At 28.9% G+C, this 27734-nt stretch overlaps 2 protein-coding genes across 2 annotated transcripts; both read left to right on the top strand.

Annotated features, from left to right (window-relative positions):
• Positions 1-22275: 22275 nt before the first annotated feature.
• Positions 22276-23006, top strand: LOC113374061 (histidine triad nucleotide-binding protein 1). The gene is made up of 3 exons (XM_026614316.1): positions 22276-22488; positions 22548-22659; positions 22792-23006. Exons 1-3 carry the CDS (start codon positions 22378-22380, stop codon positions 22947-22949), a joined length of 381 nt encoding a protein of 126 aa, XP_026470101.1. The 5' UTR covers positions 22276-22377; the 3' UTR covers positions 22950-23006.
• A 798-nt stretch (positions 23007-23804) lies between these two features.
• Positions 23805-24964, top strand: LOC113374060 (peroxiredoxin 1-like). The gene is made up of 3 exons (XM_026614315.1): positions 23805-23955; positions 24253-24391; positions 24466-24964. The coding sequence occupies exons 2-3, from the start codon at positions 24258-24260 to the stop codon at positions 24923-24925; spliced, it is 594 nt and encodes a 197-aa protein (XP_026470100.1). The 5' UTR covers positions 23805-23955; positions 24253-24257; the 3' UTR covers positions 24926-24964.
• The last annotated feature ends 2770 nt before the right edge of the window (positions 24965-27734 follow it).

Raw genomic sequence — 27734 nt, 5'->3', positions numbered from 1 at the left:
GGGCAGATATGTCGTTGATATCACTAAATTGCCCTTAATACAAGCCAATATTGATAAAGCAAAAATTGATTGATTTGTACAATGGATAATGTTAGTAGATTTTGGTACTAATAAGGAGAACCTCACGTAACCATCAGATTTACTCTTTTTGGATTTTGATGAAAATTTCCATGGTGATAGAGTTGATAGTAAAACCGCACAGTTAAAAATTTAATAGGCTTATGAGAATTTCAAATTATAAAAATTAATTAATGTTTAGGAAAATAAAGACCGTGCCCAAGAGTTTTCCGGAATAATATGTCTCGGTATCTCAGTCATTTAACATGATACTACTATAGTTTAAACACAATTATCTTAAAAAGTTTTGTTTCCTGTTTTATTTCCTAGAGTAACTGAATCGATGGCGCGAAATATGAATAAAATGTTTATAAAGATATTGTTGATATGTGTATCTCAGTCTCGTTAACTTTTTATATGACAATTGCGGTTCTGATATAGTTGTGGTTTTACTGCTTTTATCTACTGTCGTAAATTTACTTGCACTGTCAGACTGCTTTTCTCAAATGAATACGGTTTTATGACTGTTTCACAATATATTCTTGTACTCCTCAAAATTATATATATATATATATATATATATATATATATATATATAGTTTCTAATAATGTCCGGAACTATGCACATTCCATCTTCAAGGAACGTTAAGATTTTTAAAAAGCCGTTTGGTTTTTTATATAAATTTCATATAAAAGTACTGGATGCAAATAAAGAAAATGAAATAGACTAGCAAGATATCAAATGAAGAATTCCTAGGAAGAGTGGACGAAAAGAGGACTCTACTGAGCACAATCCTGAAAAGAAAAGGAAACTGGATCGGACTCATTCTGCCAAAAGAGTGCCCCCTGCATGACGTCGTCGAAGGCAAAATAGAAGAACTGAAAGGATTGATAGGAAAAAAAATGCAGATGATTGGCGACTTATGCGAGATGAGAAAATACAGAGAACTGAAAGCCCAAGCACCAGGAATCATGGAAGCAGAAGTTTGGAAAGAAAAATTCATAAAAAATGAACATAAAATGATTATTGGTCATTAATTATAGTAATAAAATGGTAATGGGAATAATATACACGGGAGGGGAAGAAAATCATTGATTTTGTGGTGCTCTCATGCCATGGACCTGCATTCGGGCAGATTACTATTTATTATATATATATATATATATATATATATATATATATATATATATGTGTGTGTGTGTGTGTGTGTGTGTGTGGTGTGTTTGTCATATTTCATGATGAAAGTATATAAATAATCCGATGCTGACTTAGTTAGCTACGCTATATGGCTTCATATATGCATTCGTTGCATTCTGCAACATAGTGAAAGGACATGTCAGGACCTAATTGAGTGTGAACAATATACGGAATACAGGAACATGTACCAAACACAACATTTAGTAGTCCTTTTGGTTAAGTGCGAAATACAAAGTGATGAAATGTATACATATTTGCTTTATAACGCCCTAATAACACCGTGCTCATGTATACAGAACGATACACTGGGATGACTAGACTCAGAAGCCGAATCAGATCCGTATATTAGACTAGTTTGGATTTTGAAACTGAAATAATGATAATAATAATAATCATTTTCGATTTTTTTGCGATTACTATAACTTGCCCTACGGTAAGTTAATAATGAAACTAGTGGTGCATGACATTGGGCTTTAAGACGAATTGCTGGCACTTCCCATACCGTAAATAAAAATTTTGATAATAAAATAATCAACAATCCATAAAAATTGGCCAATGATTGAATACTGTAAATTTGTTCAGCTTTATTTTATAGATCTAACATAAAATAAGAATTTATATTTGAACGACGATCCTTAGATATATGTATGTAAGAAGTTCAAACATCTATCAGCGAGTTCAAAAATTTTTAAACTATCTTTGACCATTCTCAAGATTTTTGCTAAAAAGCGTTCTAACTTTCTGGTGAATATGAAAAAATATATTATACCAGAGTAATGTTGTATTTGAAGTTATATGTTTTTTTTATTCATTAATGAAATTCATTATTTATTAATTTTTTCATAGGTCAACGTTTTCTAGCATTGCATTTTTTAACTTGGAAGAATGGCATTGAGACAGATATAACATCAACACTCAAAATCAATTTATACTTTTTATTTTTAATAAACTGTAAAAATATGACTATTTTTCAAATGTCCAATTGCCTTTTATATTATCTCTTATATCTCTGATATTACTTAACGTTATTTAATAATGTATCAAAATGTCATGATTGAGTATTAAATACTTATTTCCTACTTCATTTATCAAATGATATCACATCATTCTGACGTGTTAATAGAAATAGTTTCGCCAAGAAGTTTGCGGAAATATATTGTTTTCTATTAATGAAATATCTTAAAGTTAATGTTTCATTTCTCATGTCTTGATGAAACATAGTTTATTATCAATCAATTTGACGAACCAACAGATAATTTCAAAATTGACAGAGATATTGGATTTTATAATTAAAATTATGATAGAGGTATGTTATGTTTGTGGCATGCAATGATTATAAATCGCCTTTAACTGAATATTGACCAAGTTAATAGAATTATCTTTAAAGTTGGCTGTCGTTTTATGTAAGACTGTTTTAATCAAGTACAAATTGATTAACAGTAATTTAGATAAGTGATGGTTAGAGACTTATGAACGATTTTAATGAAGTATTCTTGTTTGTTTTCATTTTTTTTTTATTTCATTGCATTATATTCATAGTTTTTTTATAGATTAAAAATCTCATTCTTTATGAGCCAATTAGACTGAGTTCTAAAGCGTGAACTGCTTTTTAATATATAAATACTTTAATCAAACGTGTTAAAAATCCATGCTGGCAAAATAAATTACTAAATGAAATCTTGAATGGCTCAGTGTCTGTACCGAATTGGTTAATATGTAAAGGCTCCGATTTTTTTTTGCATATATTTATTGCCGATCAAAATATACATTATTTTTTAAGACAATATGTCTTTATGCATTTAAAGAGTTTATCTCCAAAGAGATATCTTTTTTTAGTTTTTGACATTGCATTTAAGATAGTATGGCCATTTTTTAGAAGGAGATTCCTCACTCAATTTATTTAAATATTTGTTTGGGTGACCTGGTAATAAAAAGACTACGATATGAACACTATAGAAATACGAACACATTCAGACAATTACAAATTCTGCCTCGAGGATCACCCAAACTCACTTGCCAGAAAACTTTGCCATAACTACCAAGGCAAGATTGAAAAAGAAATTCATGTTGCATTTATATTATTATCATTAAAATATTGTTAACATTATTTCTGACGAATGGAAAAGTAGCTATTGAGTTGGTTTTCTAACATTGCAAATTCCATTGCTCTTGTAAAGCGACTTTATACGGGTGTTCTTGTACCGGCAGCGCGCGTACTAGCTTAAGTTTTTCCAACTTTTCACCCAAAGTTCCACTTACATTTAAATGAATTTTTGAATAACAGAAGAAAAATGTACAGGCTTTCCAATGATGCTAATATAAAAGTAGTCCAAAGAGCCGCACTGGTAGAAAATGGAAAATGAAAAATCATTTTCACCTTTTCACGCACTAACAAATAATTTTTTCACATTATTTGTTATGAACAACATAGACAAGATCAGTATAAATAGAATGACGTTAACATTTTTTCGATATCTTTCATATTTCCCATAAAAAGTGAGTTTGAAAAAAGGGGCCACTTTCACATGTTTTCACTGATATCTCGGCCAAATGATGAGCTACGGATTTGAAATTTGGTATTTCGAATTTTCTCGAAAATACCTATAAAATGACATCAAAATTATTTAAATACCAGGGTGGGGCTAATTCTGTATGAAAACACGCCCATACCCTTTGCTAAATGTCCTTAACTGGACGGTTGCAAATATAATATTGGATAAAAAATAATGCTTTATTATATTATATATGTCAATTTTTCAAATTTTGTATATTTAGTCATTTTTTCTAATCCTACACTTATACTTGTTGCCCATCTTAGGTGATTAGTAAAAATCACTATGTAATAAAAAAAAAGTGAATTCTTTATGTAGAACCAAGCAACCAATTCTCTAGTTAAAAACCAATATCTACAGATAACTTTAGAATTTTCTTGAAAATTAATTTTCTCTAGTTTTGAATGTAATATTTATTTATTTATTTATTTATTTATTTATTTATTTATTTATTTTAAATATATAGCCCACAGTTTTCTTCCAAGAGGACTCAAAAATACATTTTACATAATGAATAACAATTAAAATATATACAAAATCACAATATATAGTTATTAACATAAAATGCTTAACATAAAATTACATATAATGCAGAATGTAACAATATTATTATTAACAAAATAATGAGATATTTGAAAAGAAAATAAAAAGGTTAACTTGTGCAGATGGATATTATTCGATTAGGTGAAGTGTTGTGAATAACTATTTCATTATTAATTAAGTTAAAGTTAGAGGACATAAGTAAAATAGGCAAATTTAAGAGAGAATTTGATTTAGGAGTAGGATAATTGAAAAATAATTGTGAACGCGTAGATAGCCTTGGAACATTAAAGGATAGTTGATTAGGAATAAGAGGGACAGTCTATAGAATTATTGCAAAGTTTAAATAAGAACATAATTGTACAGATAAATCGACGTGAGGCAAGGGAAGGAATACTAAATTCTTTTAGTAAAGTGTAGTGGTCAAAGCCACGTTCAGGGTAAATTTTATATGTTTTATAATAAAGGTATTTCAGAAATTTTCGCTGAACCTTCTATCGTATCAGAGTTGTTGATTTGATATACCATAAATGCGGGAAAATCATGTCCAAAAAATCTGAATTCGGTACAAATATTGCTCCTAAAGTTTCGAAAATTTCAGGACCCAAGATGGATTTCCGCGACAGCCCTAGCCAATCTTGGTCGCATGGTCACCTTAATATAATTTGTCTAATAGAAGACATCTTCTTAAAATTCAATCCAGACATTGATCACCTAAATCCTCAAAAGTTATTATCTTGTAGTTTTCGATAATATTTGAATCTTCGGTGGCCCGCGGCATCGGATCGAGGTTTCGCAGTTTCGCACAATGACGCATTTACGATCGCACCGAGTTATGACTCCCGCGTTTACGGCTCAACGCGAATTCGATCTGCAAGTCGAGTCGAGGGTTAAGTTAACTTGCAGACGATGCCGTCATATCGCCGACGACAAAACTCGATACGCGAACTATCGACAATCGCGACTAGTGTAATCAATCGATTGGTGAAATATCGATTAATCGGGATATTTAATATGGGGCCGTTCAAATATCACGTAAGCACTATGGGGGGCGGGGGGGTTGTTGATTTGCTTATTTTGGGTTGACAAGGGGGGCAGGGGAGTCTGGATGATGATTACGTCATAGGTAGTATTTTTATTTTTTCACATTAATTGCAAAATATTTACGTAAGCATGGGGGTAGGGGGTAAGAGCTTTGCTTACTTTTGCTGACAAGGGGGACGGGGGGGTTAATCATTGTAATAAATCTGCTTACGTAATACTTGAACGATCCCTATACAGTTAATATAATAAAATTTAATTTTGTTTTGATCTTCAGTTTAAGTTTAAAACAAAAAAAAATTCAATTATGTTATTTTAAATCTTTGTTATTATTTTTCTGGCGCGATACTGTTTTAATATAAAAATTAATTGCTGAATGATGACGCACATACCGTGTCAAAACGTAAAATAAATAGTTCATTATTATTGTTCTTCGATTTCGACGATTTGCTGCAAATAAAACATTCAAGTTAGTATAATACACTATGGGGCCAATTCTCCGGTAAATTAGACCAATGCTTCTTTGGAGACGTTCATTAATCACGTGAGCCTATATGAGAAGAGGGAGGGTTGACAAAAAATTATAAATTATTACGTGGGGGAGGGGAGAGTCTAATAAAATATCATGTATATTTATTTTATACCTCAATTTAAAAAAAATCAGTTTTTCAAAAAAAATCTGAAATTTTACGATTGTTTCTAGGAGGGGAGAGGAGTAATTTTGAATATCACCACGTGTTACAAAGGGGAGAGAGAGTCCAAAAATCCTTAGAAATCGCTTACTTGATTAATAGACGTCCTTTTTGGTACTAACAACTGCAAAAATGGGAAGGGGTAAACTGATGTCCTATATATTTGCTGTACGTATAAGATATAAAACCTAGTCAAGAAAACGCACAACGGCAAAAAAGAATGTCATCATAACTGCATCTGTATTTTTTTTTTTTTTTATTAACTCTTTTATTTACAACTTTCCAGTTGACTTTCCAGGACTGAATGTCCTGTACTGGACAGTTGTAAATAAAAGAGTTAATAATAAAAAAAAAAAATAACTGCATCTTTGTGACATGCATTTATAACATGTGCATGAACCTAGCTTTTATTAATGTGACCATATTTTTTTAAGTCAAAACCGGTTCAGAAATTTTTAGTTAGCTAATCCGGGCCAGGAATTAATTTGAAAAAAAAAGCTTTTGTTTTCATAACTTTTGTTAATTTTAACTTTAATTTTCGAAAAAACCGCGACAAAATATTTAAATTCGGGACAAACATTGTTATTTTTCAAACATTTTTATCTACCTGTGGGTATTGTGTATGACATTTATGAGCTTAAAATATACTATGAATATTAATCAAATATACAAAATGTTCGTATTTATGAACAGTCTCGGCCAAATCGGGACTTATGGTCACCTTTGGGGAGAATTGGCCCCTAAACATATCTCTCAGTTTTGATTTTGATTCCTAAAAATTTATGTAGTATGCAATTGTAAACGCTGGTGGTTATATTTTATACCTAGACATCAGAGTTTTACAAACAGATTTGATGCTACTTCCTTAACACCTGCTTAATTTAAAAGTCAGCCCACAGGTTAACTTACTTATCTTCAATATATTTTTATTAAGAAAGAATTATTAGGTAATATTATTTCTGAAAATTGTTTGGGTAATATATTCTTATTTTTTTTCTTAATTTCACTGAATGGTTTTTGTAGTATTTACCTTCAAATGATTGCAGTTGTATGTTTAATTGCATTATTAATTTTTTAATTTCGATACATTACAAGCGCTACTGACATCACGAAAAAGAATATATACCATTCAATATGTGAGGCGTATTGTTCGATGGTATTTTACATTTTACGATCTATATAACTAATGTCATTTCAAACATAATATGTACAGTGTCGATGTCTGAGAAGTCGAGGATATCTTTTGTGTCGAAACAAGCTCGTTATTACAAAGCGCGGCCGGTTTTTTAGTACCGAACTAAATGCTACGAAATTTTAATGTTCCGACGTATTGTTCTCGTTCTTAATTCTTTTGCGTTTTTAGCACGACTAAGGTAGTAAATGAACATATACAATTTACTGAGTTTGTGAATGTCGCCGACTTGTAATTATTCAACTAGTCGGCCAATATATTACTAGTATAGGAATTAGGAAACTGTTGATCAAGAACAAGAGTGTGGGTGGTAGGTGCCTTGCGTTTTTTTAGCATCATCGAGTTGATAAATGGTATAACACATTCAAAATTAGAGTAAATTAATATTCTAGCAATTTTTGAAGTAATCTGTAGATATTGGATATTCTCACTAGAAAATTGGTTGATTTCTCCCATATCCCAAATATACCTAAACGCAACCTTGTCCAAAAATTTGCTTTTTTTTAAAATGTTTTCAAATCTTCAGTTACTTTACATATTACTTATCATTTATTTCTTCATTATTTAACTTGGATTGTTGATTACAAAAATGAAATAAAAGTCTCATAGTCCACTCTGGGTTGTCGCAAAATCTGACAGAGTTTAGAGCCAGAGCCAGAGCACTTTTTCTGCTGCCAATTATCGGCAGATAAAAATATTATTTTTATTCAATTTTGGCAACATTATTTGGTCAAAATTTAATCATACCTTACTGTGTATCTGATTGTATCGATTCGTGGAATGATCCATTCTGGTTCTTCATACCAACTTCCCATTCCTACGAATATTAAAAATAATGATAATACTAAAGAATCTGTATATTTTGCATATTTTTTCCTCCCACAGTTTATGAGTATTTTATGCCATGGGGCTGCTTGTTGCATATATTTCGCCTCGAAGCCAAATGACGCATAATAACACAATTAGAGAGTTGGGCTTTTATCTTTGAAGCTCATCGACAAACAACTCCACGATGGGGCATAGTTCTCTCCCCAAGGGTCTAGTCTGGCGGAGCTGTTAAAACTCTTCGTATTAAACCTTCGAATTATGGACTATAAAATACTTGTATCCGAAAACTCGTAAATCATATTGCACGTTGGAACGTATATGGACTACTAGGCATCCGGCAGATACTTGCCTTGCTTTTGTATTATTCTACTATGCCCTCAGCTTATAGCTAAACTTTGAATGAAATTCGACTCAGATAGTTCCAGCTTTGGATTTAATTGTATATTTCTACTAAGTCTAGCAAATTTCTCATCAAAAATCAATATCAATCGCTCTTTGTTCCGTATCTCCGAAACGACTGGAACTGTCTTTGCCAAATACTAATGAGCACGTCTTACCATCAGTAGGAATGGAAAGTTTTTTCGAATTATTTAAATCGGTTGATCTGAAAGATTCTATCAATACATACATACAGACACAAACACATACACATCCATTTTTTCTAAGGTAAGCCAAAATATTCAGAAACCTTCTAGAAGATATGCAAAAATTTTCATTTTTCATTTTTGGACTATTACACTAACTTATCCTACGGGAGTTAATAATGACATAATCAATTGATTATGAGAAATTTATAAGATGAATATTTTTTGTCGCATTATTTTCACAAGAAATACTGAACAAAACATGTTAGAGTTGCGGTCGTGGTGTTATGGTTTGTTAATTCTACATTAAAAATATGATTTATTACATTTTTTATGTTAAAATTTCTATTGAGACATAATTCTGGAATTTTTGTCGTTCATTGTTGGTCATTTTTAACGATTTCTAGAGGAACCGTGTCTAATAAACTTAAACGCGTTAAAAATATTCGAAATAAATTTATAACAAAATAAAAATACATTAGAAAAAATACTGAAAACTAATAATTTAAGTATAAAAAAGCTTTGTTATGATATTTTTAATATCGTTTTTTGCTATTTTTAGTGCTATGTAATTTTATATGAGAAAATATAAATTCTTATTGAGATTCCAGTTAGATTCGAGTTGGATCAATCCCGATTATGAATTTCTTTCCAATTGGAATCGAAAAATATTTTTTGACTGATGTTTGGAGACTATAAAATATATTTGATATTTAATTTGGTTAAAAATGTATTTCTAGCTAGTTATTTTGTATGAAATTTAAATTTTTATGTAATATTGAATTCTGAAAATTAATGATCTATTTTTTTCAGTAGCAGCTATGTTGGGAAGGAAGATTTGCCTAATTATGTCCAGAAATATATGAACTCTAATGATTAGGTGACAGACTATTTATTTTAAAATGAAATATAAGCAAAATAGTGCACAATTTTGTGAATATTAAACTATATCCGATTGATGCGTGCTCTAGTGATACTGATTTTAATATTATATTTATGAATTTAGTGATAATCGCATTAAATTGGATGAAATGGGAGCCAGTAAGTGTTAGATTTTAAGACGATATCATTAGTAATTGAATTTATCAAAGGAATTTTTATAGTTAAGTAACTATTTCCTATAAATATGAAAACAAGTACCTACTGTATCTATGTAATAATTTGCTATTAATAATGGATGATTAACTTTTTTCTTTAAACTTGGATGTAGCTTATTGATGACTATGATAGAAATTAATATATACTTGTGCCAGATTTTTCATCTTTGACAAAATGATTAAATTTTGCAGTTCGCATAAGAACTTTAAGAGAAATGTTTATCATCCTTACATTAATTATTTTATGAAGCTATATGTCGAGCTGTTGTTACACTGTGTGTAAAATGCTTATAAATTTTACATGTAAATTGTAAAAAATATTCAAATTGTTTAATTTCATCTTCCACACATAAATAAGATTCAGCAAACTTTAATAGATTGTACCCCGTACTATAAACTAACTATATTTTCATGTAAAAGATTTTTTGCTAGTTAGATCCTTATTTTTCTTAATTAATTAGATATCGTAGAGTCAAAACAATCTTCTGATGGTTGCTGGATCTTTTAATACTATTATAAAAATATTTAGATGAAATTATATATAACAGTAGTGGGGTCATTTCAAAATTAAAGAAATAGACTGTCATCTCATATTTATATTGGAAATTTATAAAACTATTAAAACATTTTCTTGAGATGGCCCGGTAGTTTTCAAACTGATATATGATATTTTACCTTGCATAAGAAATCGTAATGATTTTTGCTTTATATGGAATTTATGAATTAGACCTTTTCTAATAAAGACATTCAAAATGTTAATATATCAAAGCAATGTAATGCCATGTCTTTTAAACTATATAAATGTAAATTTAAGAAGTCAAGCATTATTGATAAGCATCCAATCATTTAAAGTTATTTGGTATAAAAACTACTTCAATAAAGATTGAAAATTTAAAAGATACATATTTAAAAAAATAATGATATAGATATATGTAGTCTAAAATATTTTTGTTCAATATTAGGATTTCAACATTTAATATTTTCTCGATCTAACTGATTTACACATAAAACCTAGATAGTTGTTTGGAAAAAAATTTATATTTTGGGTAATTTGTTGCGGTTATCGTCAAAAATATATATTCGATATATATTTACATATAAGATAGAAACTATATTTGATTTAAATTTATATATGAATGTGATTAGATGTTTTAATATCCATGTTATTTCTTTATTGAAAAAAAAAATAGTTAATTATATAAAAAAATTAACTTGGTAAATTAATCAATATATTTTTAAATGTTCGACTCTGTTGATTGTTAATATTAGATGTTCATTGCTTGTGAAAATTTAAGGGTACTTTTAAAAAATAATCAATTATTTATTCAATAAATAACTTTAATAATCTTTTTTAATGTCTTTAATAATCAGGAAAAAAGTATATATATTGAATTATTTTTATGTACATGACATCACCTTATTAAAGGTAACTTTTGAATACTACTTCTCACTCAAAAAGAGCATATGGATTAATTTTTTTATGTTGAAAATATATATGATTGTTAAATTTGATCGAATGATTCCAATATTTTCTTTAACTTAAATTGCATTCGTATAGTCACCTATATTAATTATTGATTTGAATTTATATTTACTTTGTTTCTATCAAGTTCTACAATTAAATTCAAATGATTGATCTACGTTCAGAAGAATAAATTGGTATTTAATTAATTGTATCAGATGTTTTATATTTTTCATAAGCGACAATTAATCTTTTTTGTTAAATATATATATATATAATAACATATTTTATATCAGTTATTCCTAATTATTGTTGAAATTTCAATTAAGTTTATTAGGATTTTTAAAATCAGACTAATGTATTTACACAATTGCCTATGCAATGATAAAATCATTTATAGATGTAGTAAAGATTTGATGTTTGCTTATCGATATGCCTTGCAGTTTGTGATACTTGCCTGTCCGAATTTATTACATATAAGTTACTAATAATTATTCTAATAATTATTTAATATAAGCATCATGAATTATTACAAATTATATATGAAAATGTAATGAGTTTCTCAACGTATAATAAATATATGAAGATTTATTTACAAGCATTTTGGCTATGGTATGAATGAGTATGCTAGTTTGATTGTCCTGATTATAATGTATATAATCATCTTATTGTAATGATTATTTATAATATGTTGCATAGTAATTTTTTTGTAAAGCTGCTTTGGACGCATGTATTATACTGAAAAGTAGTTGTTGATTGGTTATCGTTATTACAGTGGTTTTCACAATTGAAAGAATATTCACATTTGTAAAACATTTTTTATTCAATACATAAACAACAAATTGTAATATATATACGATAGTAAATTTGGAAATACTATCCAGATAAGATATTTGAATCTGAGGTTTGAATCGCATAAGAAACTGAGTTTTCATATTACTTCACTGTTATAAAATATCTTTTAAATATGTCTTTTGTATAAATTTTCTTCAAAATGTGTAGTCGGGTGAGAAAAAATCTATATATATATTTTAATATATATATATATATATATATATATATATATATTAAAGATAACAGTTTGTGTTTGTTTTAGACGCGTATCAAAATGATGTACATTATGAATCAAATTTGTCTGTGCGATAGGAAATTCTTGAGGTCTTATTTTATGTCTATACATCAAATTTTTGTGGAAGACGTTTCGGAACTAGATGGGTCCACCATCGGATTTTCTGTTAAAATATTTTTTCGTATAACTGTATTATAGAATAACGTAAGTATATTAAGAAAATTTTAAAATTATAGTTAAATATTCTTTTTGAGATATGATATTGGAAAGTAATAACCAAAAATTTATCTGTGATTCTTATAAAATGATCTATAAGTCACTTGTAAATTTAATTAATATTTGAAAATTTAACGTATTTTCAACATGTAAACTGTGGTAATGATGTGTTCGTCGTGTAGATGTCGGCACTATACCGTTATATTTTTGTCGCAAGAGTGTCATTTAATTCAAATAAGAATATTTAAGTCCGAGTTTTCGGCCAGCGCATCAGTCGTAATCATATCGCCGTCACTGTGATCTGCTTCAGAATACTCTTCTGGTAAGTTTTTTTTACTATTAAATTTTTTATTTTATAAACTAGCACATTTTTTTTGTTCTTGAACTTATTCGAGTCTACATAAATATACTTTTGCATGCAGTTTGCGTAGTGCTTTCGAGGGGGATTCGTTCCGGAAACCTCTGCATTTGCGAGTTGAGCTCTTAACCACTTGGCCATGTTGCGGATAGCTCGGTGAGTTCATATACACTTTTACTTAATGTTAGTATTAATAAGAAATAAGTTTTATAGCTAAATCGTGTAAGACATTTGACGTTTGCGTTAATTATGTTCACACTTTTGAGGCAGTTTTTATTTTTCTTTTTCAAGTTTATTGATGCTTTTGATATAAATGGGTTTGGCAATAACAACATATTATTACTTGAGTACTAATTGATAGAGTATGCTTTCAAATTGAATTATTGCTATATTTTTAATAATATTCAGTTTGTTTTTATGATGTGCATATAATTGTTGTATAACCACTTGATTCGTTTAGAAAGTATGTATGCTGAAACATTCTATTTTTTTGGGATTCGTACTAAAGTGCACGAGCATTCCATTTATATACCCTGATTACAATACTGTAAAACCTCCTTATTCGCGGGGTATACGTTCCGTAAAAAAGCCGCGAGTAAAGAATCATCAAATACAGAATGGCATTTTATATAGGATTATAGGGAATGCGTTCCAAGGTTGACAAAGTCTTTGCCGTTTTATTTTTATGAAATATTCAAAGATATCCACGGATTTTTTGACAAAGTTTTTTGTTCTTTTGTTCAAAATGAAGGATTTTGACTTCGATGCATGTTGCAGCCTCAAAATTTTTATAAACTAGCTGTAAGTGGAATTCTGTCTTAAGGCAATTAGGGCATCGTGCCTTAAGGCAAATGGCTGGAACTTCCCGTACCAAAAATTATTATTTTTTTTAAAAACGATTAACATTTTTGAAAAAAAATTACTTCAAAAAAATAAGATTTTTGAGAAACTCTAAATTTGACAAAAAATTACTTTTTTTTGAAAAAAAAAATTGAAAAAAAAAATTATTTAAAATTTTTTTTTTAAAATCTTCTTTTTTGAAAAAAAAATGTTTTCTTTATTTTGACATATGTTGGAAGATCTGAACTTTTTTTCAAAGCAATCGTACTACTTTAAATGCATAGAGACAAAATATAAAGCGCGTAAGCGCCGCGTCGCTGTCTAACGGGTAAACATTGGTACGGAACCCATAGGAATGTAAACAAAATTTATACTTATTGTTAAAATCTCTATAAAATATCTGATAATTTGATGTGCATATGTCTAATCATCATTTTTGACCGCCAAATGGCATTTTTTTTACTTTTTTCGTTATATCTCCGAAACCGCTAAACCTGCCCTTATAAAAATTTGATCAAATCTTTACCTTGTCAAAACAAGTAAAATGTTTTTTGAATTATTAAAATCGGACGATCCGTTCTATTAAAAACTGAGGTACCGTTTTTGGCACTTTTTGCCCCATATCTTCGGTACGGCTAGACCTACCTTTGTCAAAAACTAATCAGCACGTCTCCTTATCAATACGGATCGAATGTTTTTTAAATTATTCAAATTGCTTCATCCGTGTTCCCGAAATCGTCGACGAAAATTTGTATCCGCACACACATACATACTACGCGCGCACACACACACACACACACACGCACATACACATACATCCATTTTTTCTAAGGTATGCCAAAATATTCAGAAACCTCTGAAACGTAAAAATATATAAAAATTTTCATTTTCGATTTTTTTGCGATTACTATAACTTACCCTACGGGAAGTTAAAAATTGTTTTTTTTGCGGTTTGCAAATTGGTTTGACTGATTCCAAAGGATTTTGAGATGCTGATTTTAAAAATGTTATCCGTTTTTGGATAACTTTATAAACCTGTGCAGAATATCGAAATTTTCGGTTGCACATCGATTTTTCTTTTCAAAAAAATCCAGTTCTTTTGGCGATTTTCAAATTGTTTTGACTGATTCCGAAAGATTTTGGGACGCTGATTTCAAAAATGCTATCTGTTTTTGGATAAATCCATATACTCCCCGCAAAAAATCGAAATCTTTGATTGCAAAATCGAGTTTTTTTTTAAAAAAATCGACACTTTTTCGCGATTTTTAAAATGTTTTGATTGATTTTGAGTCGCTGAATTCGAAAATGTTATTCGCTTTTGGATAAATCTATATACCTCTGCAAAAATCGAAATCTTTGGCTGCAAAATCGGCGGAAACTTTGGAAATGATACGAGTATTAAGTTATTCGATTAACTTAAATGATGTAACTATTCGGCTGTACTTACCCACAAATTATACGAATGTTTTTATTTTTTCACTAAGTTTTTGTGGTTTTATTTTCAAATAAAATATTCAAAGCTTACTTATTGTTACTAGTCTGGTATTAAGTAACAAATAATCTTATTTTAAATGTATATTCTTAGAATAAATATTTAATCTTTTCACAGGTACTTATGCACTTATAGGAACCATAAAATCTGGTCTCTCGTATACTAAAAGAAATTTATGATCAAGAACTTAATAGACAAAATTTTTGGATCATTTTCTATTACGCCAAGGATGAAATTATCCTGTTTGATGAGCTTTCAGGGCGTGTACCACTGGAAAACAACAAAAACTTTGGTTGCAACATCGGAATTTTTAGCAAAAAAATAGATTTGTTTTCGCTATTTTGGAAATATTTTGACTGATTCCAAAAGATTTTCGGACGCTGATTTCAGAAATGCTATCTATTTTTGGATAAACCCACACACACCCCGCGAAAAATCGAAATCTTTGGTTGCAAAATCGATTTCTTTTTTAAAAAAATCGGCTTTTCTTCGCGATTTTTAAAATGTTTTGATTGGTTTTGATTAATTTTGGGACGCTGATTTCGAAAATATTATCCGTTTTTGGATAAATCCACATACCGCTACGAAAAATCGAAATCATTGGTAGCAAAACCAAAATTTTACTAATGAAATTAAATTTTTTTTTCGCGATTTTCAAAATGTTTTGACCGATTCTGATAGTTTTCGAGGCGCTGATTCCGAATATGAAATTAGTTTTTGGAAAAAAAAATTCTTCTGCCCTTGGTACCAAATTGAAGTTTGAAAAATTGCCAACTTTGAAGCTGATTTTAACTATGAAGACGATGATAAATTTGTATTTTTTTGGTTTGGTATAAAGATTGTACTTTAGTCTACACAAAGCATTAATTAAAATTATTAATTTCATTCATTAAGTGCCTTAAAATTGCATTTGAAAGTCACGATTTTGGCCAATTTTGGCTGCTCCTGATAGACTGTCTTTTTATCGAAAAAATAATAAGATTTTTAAATTACACCAAAGTAGGTTTGGTTTACTGCTAACCAGGCGTAAATATGAATTTATTAAAAATTATCCTCCTACTTTTTCTTATCTTTTATATATATATATATATATGCGTATATATATATATATATATATGCGTATATATATATATATATATATATATATATATATATATATATATATATATATATATATATATATATATTATGTCGACTTTTGTAATACTGACACTCAATAAATTTAATTCTATCTATATGTCTTATTTATTTACACAGTTTGAAAAATTATTGGTTCCAAATATTTTTTTCAGTCAAATGGGGTTCGAACTGGCGAACTTCGAATTGATATTCCGGCCTAAACCGTATCTTTACGACCTCGGCCATTCGCACATTTGGCATACTACATTTTTAGGAAACTTATATCTTTCAGTTTGAAAATAACACTTTATATTTTTACAAAATACTACGGTTTTGTGTAACCAATTGGCCGAGATCGTTAAGTGACCACTAAGATTGCTCAGCGTGTCTCGGTTCGATTCCAGAAGACGCACAAAAAATCAAATGTCTAGTTTTTCATAATTATCAAATATTAGTTCAAAATATTAAGTTCAGGTGTCGCATTTCGACCTTGACACTTAGAATATTTCTGAAAAACAAAAAACTCAAGTTCCGCACTTGACTGTAACAGAGAGTGTATTAGTTCAAAATATTGAATTCAGGTGGCGCATTTCGACCTTGACACTTAGAATATTTCTGAAAAATTCAAGGTTCGCACTTGACTGTAAGAGAGATACATAAAGAGAAAAAAAAAAAGTAGAGGAAGAACTGGGGAAAGAGAGGGGTAGAGGCAGATGATGAATAAGAGAGATGAGTATGATACATATTCTTTATTAAAATTCAATATTAATACAATATAGGAATAAAAATAACTTTTGTCATCAATAACTTAAATAGCCGAGCGGTTTAAGTGACCGCATACTCGGTGAAATCGCTCTGGAGGCAGGCACAAGGTGAGACGGATCGAGTCCAGCTGAAGGCGACGACGACCAACTCGGAAGCAGAAAAAATGGAGCAGTGCTGGTGGCTGGCTATTGGCGAGCGCAAAGGGTCCTGAAACGTACACACGAAGTGATGGTCAACCTGAGGTTCATGATGCGAGAGGTTACACGCAGAGAGGACACATTGCGGAAGATGCATGCCGAACCCAAAGTCTACCCAAAATCCACAACATGCGAAAAAAACACCAAAAAAGGAAAAAAATGTGAAAAAAAGCGGAAAAAAAGGGAAAAAAAAGGGGAAGGAGGAGGGAGGAGGAGGAGGAAGGGGAGGGGAAGGACCTAAAAAAAACCCCCTAAGTCCCAGATCAATTTTTCTCTTTTCTGTTCAGCGTTGAAACTTTTTTATGTTTTTTAGTGTTCCCTCACACCAATTCCCAAAGCCAACACTCGAATGAAATGAAGTCCACGTTGAAATTTTCACAACGAGAAAAAATTACTGGGACTTAGTTAAAATTTTTAACTTTGTCCCAATAAAATTTTCTCGTTGTGAAATATTCAATATGGGTTTCATTCATTCGAATGTTGGCTTTGGGATAATACAGCATGCATAAATAACTTGTCTGTCTTAATCGAAAAGGTTTCAAAAAATTTGGACTTAGAAAAAAAAATTATCTGAAAGGACTTAGAAAAAAAAAAAATATTCGAAAGAATTATAATCAGAAAATTTGGACTTAGAAAAAAAAAATTATTCGACAGAATTATTTAATTAATCGATGAAATGAAATGATATTAATCGAATCAAAAATGTTTATACAACTTGATAAAACGTGTGAAACCTTTACGATTAATCGAGACAAAAACATGTAGTTGATTTGAATTCAACAAAACTTCAAAACTAGAAATTATAAACTAAGATTGTAAATACTTTAGAAATTATCTATATATTAATTTATTATATAGAAATCTAATGAAAAAATCTTTAAATATTGAATGAAGTGATGAAATTTTGATCAAAATTATGTTTTGTTTTATTCAAATCAACTTTTCGAAACTTTAATCAAACTACATCAACTCGATTGTTAAAATAATTGCACTGATAGAAGAAATGTATACATATTGAGAAATATTTATTATAAGTACAACTGGAATAACGTAGAATTAAATAATTCAAAATTTTGTAAAAAAATAATTAAATCAAAAAAATTTGATTTATATAATTTAAATACAAATCAATCGAGTTAATGTAGTATTTATCAAAGTTTAATTATATATGGCAGGACAAAATCAATTAAAATGTCGAGCAATTCTAATAAAATATTATACATAAGATGAAAATATCTTGAAAAGGTTCTTAACAAAACAAAATAAATATACAAAGAAGAATTTTGTTTCATAAAATACATGACTTTTACTAATCGTTACTAATTTGGAATTTTATCAACAAATTTAATTAATTGCTCAACACTTGAATTAAACAAATTTTCACTGATTACAAGTCTCGATAAAAATTGTTCTTAGAATTAGAAGAAAATAATTATATATATACATATGCATTAATTATTATATATATATATGTATATATATGTATATATATATATATGTATATATATATATATATATATATATATATATATATATATATATATATATATATGATAGTTTTGTCGACGTTGATACATATTTGTAATATTTTTGCAGCCCAACCCTCGAATTAAAAAAAAGATTAAATAACAAAATTATTTATTCCATTAAACGTTTCGACACTTGATGTGTGTCATCATTCAGTAATCAAACAAGGAAAAACAACAGAAAAATTAATTAAAATGTAAAAATTGATTGAACACTAAATTTGTGTAAAATAATAAACTACTATTATATTAACTAGCGAGAAATAGAAGGAGCACATATTGACCTCCTATATATGATGTTAATGATAGCATTACATTGTGGTCACTCCACACCACAATGTCATGTATATGATGTTATATGGTCACTCCACATCACAATGTCATGCTATCATTAACATCATATATAGGAGGTCAATATGTGCTCCTTCTATTTCTATCAAGTGTCGAAACGTTTATTGGAATAAATAATTTTGTTATTTAATCCTTTTTTTAATTCGACGGTTGGGCTGCAAAAATATTACAAATATTTTTATAATACTATATATATATATAGACTTTGTAAAAATCATGTTTATTATAATTTATTATCTAGTATGTAAACATAGAATGTAGAAAATAAAAAATATGTACAAAATTATGCTTATATAAAAATAAAATTAATTAGGCAAATTGAAATCAATGTAATTAAATGAATTCATGAAAAAATTTATATAGATGTAATTAATTTCCAGTTTACAAAGCCTAGTCGAGTCTTTTAGATATTTTGATCAAAACTTGTAATCATATTAATAAGACAGTGCATACATGCATTAATTATTGTTATAGGGAAAACACTTGATTTTTGATACTAGAAATGTAATAAATTCATTGCCATAAAATAGTGAACAATGTTCACAAGACGAAATGAAATGAATAGTAGAATAAAAAATATTATTCAGTCAAGAAGCAGTAAAATAAGGAAAGTGAAGATCTTCTGTATAAATTGCCACAAACATTATATTCAAAACAAGAGTTTGATCTAAGTATAAAATAGGTTTTACAAGTACTATGTGTAACATTTACTCATTTTAAAATATCCATTGTTGCAGCAAATTTGCAGGAATATATCTCAGCACTTGAAGAGTGACTCAATTAATGGATAATCAAAATAAAGGTAACAAAACCAATTAATTTCAGAACAAAACTTCAAGACAGTCCAGATATAAAATAAAATTATAAATATTCCAAATTGACTGTTACAATTATAATGAAAAACAAATTATTTTTCATGCCTTTGTCACATACAACAACTTAATAAGTTTAAATAAGTAAATAATCAATGTGTTTTCCCCATAATAAATAGATAAAATAATTTTCTTGTTTATCAAACATCACTTGTTAATTTAAAATTGCAAGTGATATTCAAAAACTGTTACACATACATCTGCTAAAGTAGTCACAATAATGCTCGTAAAAAGAAAAAGCAAAATATTCATTACTATAATTGCAAAAACAATTAATTAATATAGTTAAGCCTTGTTAAGAGTAATATGTTAAATATAAACTGTCTTTAAATAAGATAACGATAATATGAACTAAAACATTAATAAATGAAAAAGTAAGGATTCGATATTTTGCCAAAAGCCTTTGTAGAAATAGTATTACGATATAATTACTTGAAATAAATATTTAAACAGAATTAATTTCAGCAGATGCATGAGCATGAACGAGTCATAAAATATCTCACTGAAATATGTACATACAGACAATTTTGAATTGTGCAAATCCCTTTAAAATTGTGATTAGGCTTAGATTTATCATAGTTTTATTTTCAATTACGACATTCAAAACCGGCTTTTTAGTAGAAAATATCTAAAGGTTTTTGATGTAAGAATAAGACTTTTAAAATAATTGAATATGACAAATGTATTAAATGTAAAGAGCAAAACGATAAACGTCATCAGTTTTCTTGGTTTGATTTCTCTGAATAATTTCATTAAACAAAAAAATTAAGATTATTTACATTTGTATTAAATTTGCCTGGATTAAGAAATACTTAGTCCTTTGCATAATTATCCTTAAAACTGAATGTAATTTTAATAAGTGTGTGTGGATAAACTTTATTTACTCTCGTCTTTTATTATAATTTACATTATACAATACGCAGTTATATATTTTTGTTTACTATAAGTATCCATCTGTATCTAACAACATTTCTTTTTTAAATAATAATATGATTATTACATAATAATGAAAAATGATATGTTAAATATTTAATATGTTATAAAACATAACAGAGTATTTATTTATTGTTTGATGAATGCATGTACACATCAGTGAAGTATTCTATGACACGTTTTGTAAAAAAATTGCTTTAACTCACATTGATCCCTCGAAGAAACTGCTTGCAATCCCAAAGCTAGGCTGCTTCGAGAACACCAAAGATCACTGCTTCGAAAACACTATTTCACATTTACTAGATTACTTTCAATTCACTTAATTTATAATTTTCAAATGTCCAAGTGGAGTCTTTGCTCAACACACATCGCGACGCAAGTACTAGAGACTTTGGTGAATGAATCGTAAACATATCATTTAAAAATATGCAGAAGTACTTACAGTCTTCAGAATCGCAAATACATACACCATATATTTGATAATTGTATATATGAATATTACTAAAGGATACATTGGAATCTGTAAATAAAGTATTCGATTACAATATTAATTAGAAGGCCCATTAAAAACCTTCATAAAAGTCATTAATCTAACCCCTAAGTACTTCGGCACATATCTCTTTTAGGCACAAATTATAATTTTCATATTTTACATCAGATTGATCTGCGTAATTAGTATAGCAAATTGATATATAAATTAATTAAATCTAATTGGAAAATTTAATTAAAAACACTAATTAATTAACACATGTGAATCATTCATCAAAATCTCCATGACATGTGCACACAAACACCAAGATGGCCGGCCCCATAGGAGAAGTGAAATGTGACATAACGTCGAGAGCGCGAATTTCAAATTGGAAAACTAAGATTTAAAATTATTTGTTCAAAGTGGATAGCTTTACTAAATATAATGTTTATGCTCAATTGCCATAATGATTTTTTTTAATTGTGTTTTTTTAAGGTTAGATGATCCTGAAAATTGTAATATTTTGTAATAATTGATCCATAGATAAAAGAAGAGTATGAATTGATCTTTCTTCAACTTAATAAAATATTTCCATCTTTTGACCTCTCATAAAAATATCGACTATTAGTTTTGATTTCTGAGTATATTTTCTTATATATAAAACAAGATTTTTTTAAATCGCCTTTTTTTGACTTCAGAATGAAAACGGTTACTCTTCAAGGTTTCTCCCTCTGTATCGCTCGACAAAACGGTAATTAACGAATGAATAACGGTTCAAAGCAACCGTTTGTTGATACTTCCTCCATCACTTCACATCAGGCAAGAATTGCAGTATCAAATACCATTTGTCATATTTGTTTAGACGATAAATTGTTTTAAAGATAAAATTAATTTGGCAGGTTATTTAGATAAATCTGCGAGGTCATCATGACCGATGAAGTAAAATTAGCGCAAAGCGCTAGTGCAGGAGAAGATACCATTATCGGTAAAATATTGAGAAAGGAAATTCCATGCAATTTCATTTATGAAGATGATAAGGTACGAACAAAGTCCCAAATTATTAAAAATGATCATAATTTGTAATATTTCGTTTATAGTGCGCCGCCTTTAAAGATATCAACCCTCAAGCCCCGGTGCACTTCCTCGTAGTTCCAAGAAAACCTATCCAACAGTTGTCGAAGGCAACTGATGATGACAGTGACATACTAGGTTTGCAAAACTAATTCAAATTGATATTACACATACAAATATTAATTGTATATGTGTCAGCCAATGTACCAGGCATTATTTGTTGTTTATTATGATTATGTATACACAATATTCATTATTGTTTATCATCAGGTCATCTCATGTTAGTTGCACGCAAAGTAGCTAAAGAACAAGGCTTAGATAATGGATTTAGACTTGTTGTCAATGATGGACGTGATGGAGCACAATCGATTTATCATTTGCATCTCCATGTAATGGGAGGACGTCAAATGCAATGGCCACCAGGATAATAAAATAAAACATACTCTTTGTATGTTTGATGAAATAAATGAAATAAGAAACTGTTATTTTGTTTTTAAACAACCAAATACTAAATACCAAGGAATAGATAAAGATTATAATGTATACACTTTGAGAAAGTTTTGCAGAATATAAACAAGTATGAAAAGTAATAAATGATATTAAAATATGTGAAAGTAAAGCTTAAATTGATGAGTTATTTGTTGCAGGGTAGCACTACAAATGTGCAACTTTAGTTTCTGCTTTATAAGTTATTTTGCAGATACAAATACTGTTCTAAACATAATTTATTACCATACAATGATATATTTAAAAAAATTGGATTCCAATGTCAATCTTATTACTTTTTAACAAATGGTACCTACTTATATGAAACTGACTGGATATTCTAATAACCAAATCTAATCTTATTGACTTCCATAATATTGTTAATACCTACATACTAAAAATGAAGCCAATAAATAAATAATAAAACAAAATCTCATTTAAAATCTAATCTATTAACATAAATCTTAATTAAAATCATATTTTATTTTATGGATCTTGCTGATAATTTTTTCAAATCATTTTTGTACTATATCTTGTACACCGAACAAACCCCTTGTCCAAACCAAATTGTGTCTAAGTTTGACAGCTTGCTAGAATTTTTACTACATTTTAAGTAGTTTTACATGCTAAGTCAATATATGCATTGGTGTGATATTATTTATAAAATAGTTTATACATCAAAGAATACTATAAAAACAAGTAATAATGATAATATTGCTATATTTAATTTATATTTCTGAAAGCGCAATGTATGATACATTTTACACATGGGCAATTATCATAGATATAAGATGGCGCCAGGTTTTTCCTTTTTAGAATATTCCAGTTCTATAAATTGCGCCATTTACTAACCGCTTTCGTCATTTTGTGAGAAATCTCGTCGAGTTCAGGTGCTCGTTGGATTATTGTGATATTATTTAATTCGCCGGTTCGATATCTTCAAATAAGGTGAGTAACAAATTCATTCCTCTATGTGTCATAGACATTTCCTGAATACTATAAAGTGAATTGGATTATATATAATTGAGATTTATGTTTTTGTGTATATCTTGCGTCAGTTGTATGGTAGAGCTAAAGTGTAAATTCGGTGGCTACTTTTATTTTTACGTTTGTATTCACTTGCTATTTTGATTTCCTAGGTTAATAATACTTAATTGCAAAATGTGGCATTGGCAACGTGTTTTATGCAATTTGTAAGTTAATGCATTGAGTGCTTCTATTTGATGATTTAATTGTTTATTTTAGACATCATGCCTGTGCCAGACATCCAAAAACCAGCTCCTGAATTTGCAGGTACTGCTGTAGTTAATGGTGAATTTAAAGACATTAAACTCAGCCAGTACAAAGGAAAGTACTTGGTACTATTCTTCTATCCATTGGACTTGTGAGTGATACTTTTGTAATCATAGTATCGACTACGTATAATAATTTTGTTCATTAGATATATTTGATTTATAGCACTTTTGTGTGTCCAACTGAAATCATTGCCTTTTCTGATCGCATTGATGAATTCCGCAAGATTGGATGTGAAGTTGTAGCAGCCTCTTGTGATTCTCACTACAGCCACTTGGCTTGGATTAATACTGCACGTAAGGAAGGTGGCCTAGGACAAATGAATATCCCCCTTCTTGCTGATAAATCCATGAAAATTGCTCGTGATTATGGAGTTTTAGACGAATCATCTGGAGTTCCATTCAGAGGCTTGTTTATCATTGATCCCAAACAAAATGTTAGACAGGTCACTGTTAATGACTTACCAGTAGGCAGATCTGTAGATGAAACCTTGAGATTGGTTCAGGCCTTCCAATTTACTGATGAACACGGAGAAGTTTGCCCAGCTGGCTGGAGACCTGGTAGTAAAACTATGAAAGCGGAACCAAAACTTTCTAAGGAATATTTTAATGCTGTAAATCACTAATTACAATTTATATATAATATACGTTTCTCGTTACTTTTATTTTACCACTGTTAATTCTTTAAGTGATAATAGGATAGTAATGTTCCGTACCTAAGTTTGAAACCATCAAGTATTTTATAGTTAATAAGCAAGCTTAAGTATTGTGTAAACCAAATGAAATCAATAAATAAACTAATTTATAAGGCGTTTTTATTTTAATCATTGCACCCAACACTTACCATTTCTTCCATGAATAAAAATTCAATTAGCATTCGACTCCCATAAACCAAAAATATCTAACCTTCATTCATAAAATCTAGTGTAGTTGATTATAAATCATTATTAATGTCTTTCTTGGTTTTGGGGAAGTAAAAATGAGCGTATTTTTATCTATGAATGGGTAACGTAAAAGCATTTTTATGATGAGTAGCAATGCGGAACTATAATCTATATAAATTGATAGATTATTTGATTATTTATTAAACCAGATTATATAAACTTTGCTTATCAGTTTTTGAATCGATAGCGTCATATCAGCAGCGTTGTAAGTGGGCAAGGTTATCTCAGGTTATTATTATTTATGCAAAACGATATTTCATAATTTCTTATTGAAGTGAAAATACATCTGATTCGTGGTTGAGCAATACGTAATTTCTTGTACACCTCTGACAATTACTTTTACCTCGTTTTTTTCAATGAATCGATAGAAAAATAAGCAAGTCATAGCTTACAATGTAATTTAAAAGTTTCAGTCGCCAATCAATCAATAAATTACCGTGTTTCGTTTTGTTTGGGTTATTTTGTAAAAATCAATTTTTTGTCAATCGACACGCAAACGGAATAAGGAAATAATTCGTAACCAATTTATTTTTCGGTTATCGCAATTATCAATGTATATTGTGATATATTTGTATCGTGAGTTTATTTTTGATAGTTGTTTAGGTAATGAATTTAAAGGGTTGATGGTCATTGACCTAGGTGCATCTGTTCTAAATCCATAACAATGTATTTACAAGCTTTTTTAGCAAATCGAAAAATATTTAGAAAACAAGTAATAGATATTCAATAATAAAGCATTATGGACATTTTATGAACTACGCGTGTTGGTTTTCCAAAAATAATAAACTCATGTAATTTCTTCAACAATCTTATATTAAAATTCTAAATCACATTTTATTAGGTATACTATACAGTACTTGATACCACAAAGTTTAATAAACTCAGTTTTTTTCTCTAAATTATATAAAATTAAACAATTACCAAAACCATTTTGATATAACTTATAATTTTTGTGTATGATATAAACATGAATATAATATGCCTCGATTGATATATTGATGATAATTTTTACTACAAATTAAAGAATTTTTGTATAAGTAAGTAAATTTAAATTCTAAAAGTAATTAATATGTAACATTTGAAAATATCTTATTGGTCAACATGTTTTACCTCTAAAAATAAAAATATTTGAGTTTGCCGAGTACATTTTGTAAAAGACTTTCCCTAAACACTTCTTAAAATTTTAATATTTGTCACATACATTCTTATGGTAATTTGGGCGCATTGAAAACATATTCGCAGTAAGTCTGTTACGAAATCAGTTCAAATATATTTTTATTTCATATCATTCTATGGCATAAAATAACCAATAAATAGTATTAAATAAGGTAAAGCTAACAGGAAATACTACTCTGCTATATTTATCTATAATATTCACATCGGTTATTTTAGGCATTGAATTTCGTAGGACGTTTGCACTCTTTTTCAATGCGTGGAACATTTTAGGCTTGTGGCGCGATCCTGTAAGTAAAAAACATAAATTATTTGAAAATTGAATTCAGGACCAGTCTCGTTTCCGCAATTTTTAAATAAATTTAACACTTTAGGGACGGCACCGATTTCAAAACAATCTACTTTACCGGCTGTAAACTTGATTTCATTGTGTATGTTATGCAATTTGTTTGATAAAAATTTGTGGTCATTGAAGGACATACATTTTTAATATTAATTTATTTTTGATCATTTTATAAAGAATGGTGACGTTCAAAACAATTTCCAAAATGCATAGCTGGTTGATTTTGACATGTTTTACAATAAAATGTTGTTCGCCGCCTCCTCCTGGTGCTTTTCTATCAGAACAGACAATACAATCCCTTTTTCTTTTAGAATTTAGAATATGCCACTGATTAGTCAGTATATTTGGTCATTTTTTGCTGCCATAATGGTTTATTTTTTCTATTATATTGTTTAATAATTCATTTATAAAATATAAAGTAAAATGATCTATTGGATGTCTTATATTGCTTGGTATTTGTAGTCGTGGTGTTTGTTGATGTATGTCAAACTCGATTATTGAAGGAGAATCGGCACATTCGCTAATGTCTTATTCATTTATTTTGTCAAACTTCTTCTTTTTGTTGGTTGGATAATATCATCATCACATTCATCACTATCACCGGTGCGAATAGTAATTTCGTAAATTTGTCTGTATGAATGTCTATTGAAACTCATCTTCACTACTGCTTAATTCACAAATTTACTAGTCGTTTTGTCATATTTAAAAGCGCTCGGTCGTTTTAAATATAAAAAAAGACATATAGCAAAGAAAAAGGCTAAAAATACTACTAAAATAATTTAAAATTATTTCAAAATACAATACTGTTATCACTGCTATATGTAATTTATTCAACTTTTCGATGCAAACTGAGTCATTGTTTTTAAAATAGCCTGTATCTAACAGAGTACTGTTTGTCCACTGAGGTGGACAGCCGTCCCCAAAGTGTTAAGGATATTTGAAACAAAGACCATCGGGAACTCATATAAATTTTTA

The sequence above is a fragment of the Ctenocephalides felis genome, unplaced genomic scaffold, assembly GCF_003426905.1.
Source record: "Ctenocephalides felis isolate EL2017-DRISC unplaced genomic scaffold, ASM342690v1 CF-g0.4_SCAFFOLD_01604, whole genome shotgun sequence".
Classification (NCBI taxonomy): domain Eukaryota; kingdom Metazoa; phylum Arthropoda; class Insecta; order Siphonaptera; family Pulicidae; genus Ctenocephalides; species Ctenocephalides felis.
The sequence above is the reverse complement of the archived record's forward strand: the minus strand, read 5'-3'. Positions and strand labels throughout refer to the sequence as shown.

Coding starts and splice junctions, on each gene's coding strand:
- LOC113374061 (XM_026614316.1), top strand. CDS start 22,378: ATGACCGATGAAGTAAAATTAGCGCAAAGCGCTAGTGCAGGAGAAGAT. Junction 22,489..22,547: donor TCATTTATGAAGATGATAAG/GTACGAACAAAG, acceptor TTTCGTTTATAG/TGCGCCGCCTTTAAAGATAT. Junction 22,660..22,791: donor TGATGACAGTGACATACTAG/GTTTGCAAAACT, acceptor GTTTATCATCAG/GTCATCTCATGTTAGTTGCA.
- LOC113374060 (XM_026614315.1), top strand. CDS start 24,258: ATGCCTGTGCCAGACATCCAAAAACCAGCTCCTGAATTTGCAGGTACT. Junction 24,392..24,465: donor TTCTTCTATCCATTGGACTT/GTGAGTGATACT, acceptor TTTGATTTATAG/CACTTTTGTGTGTCCAACTG.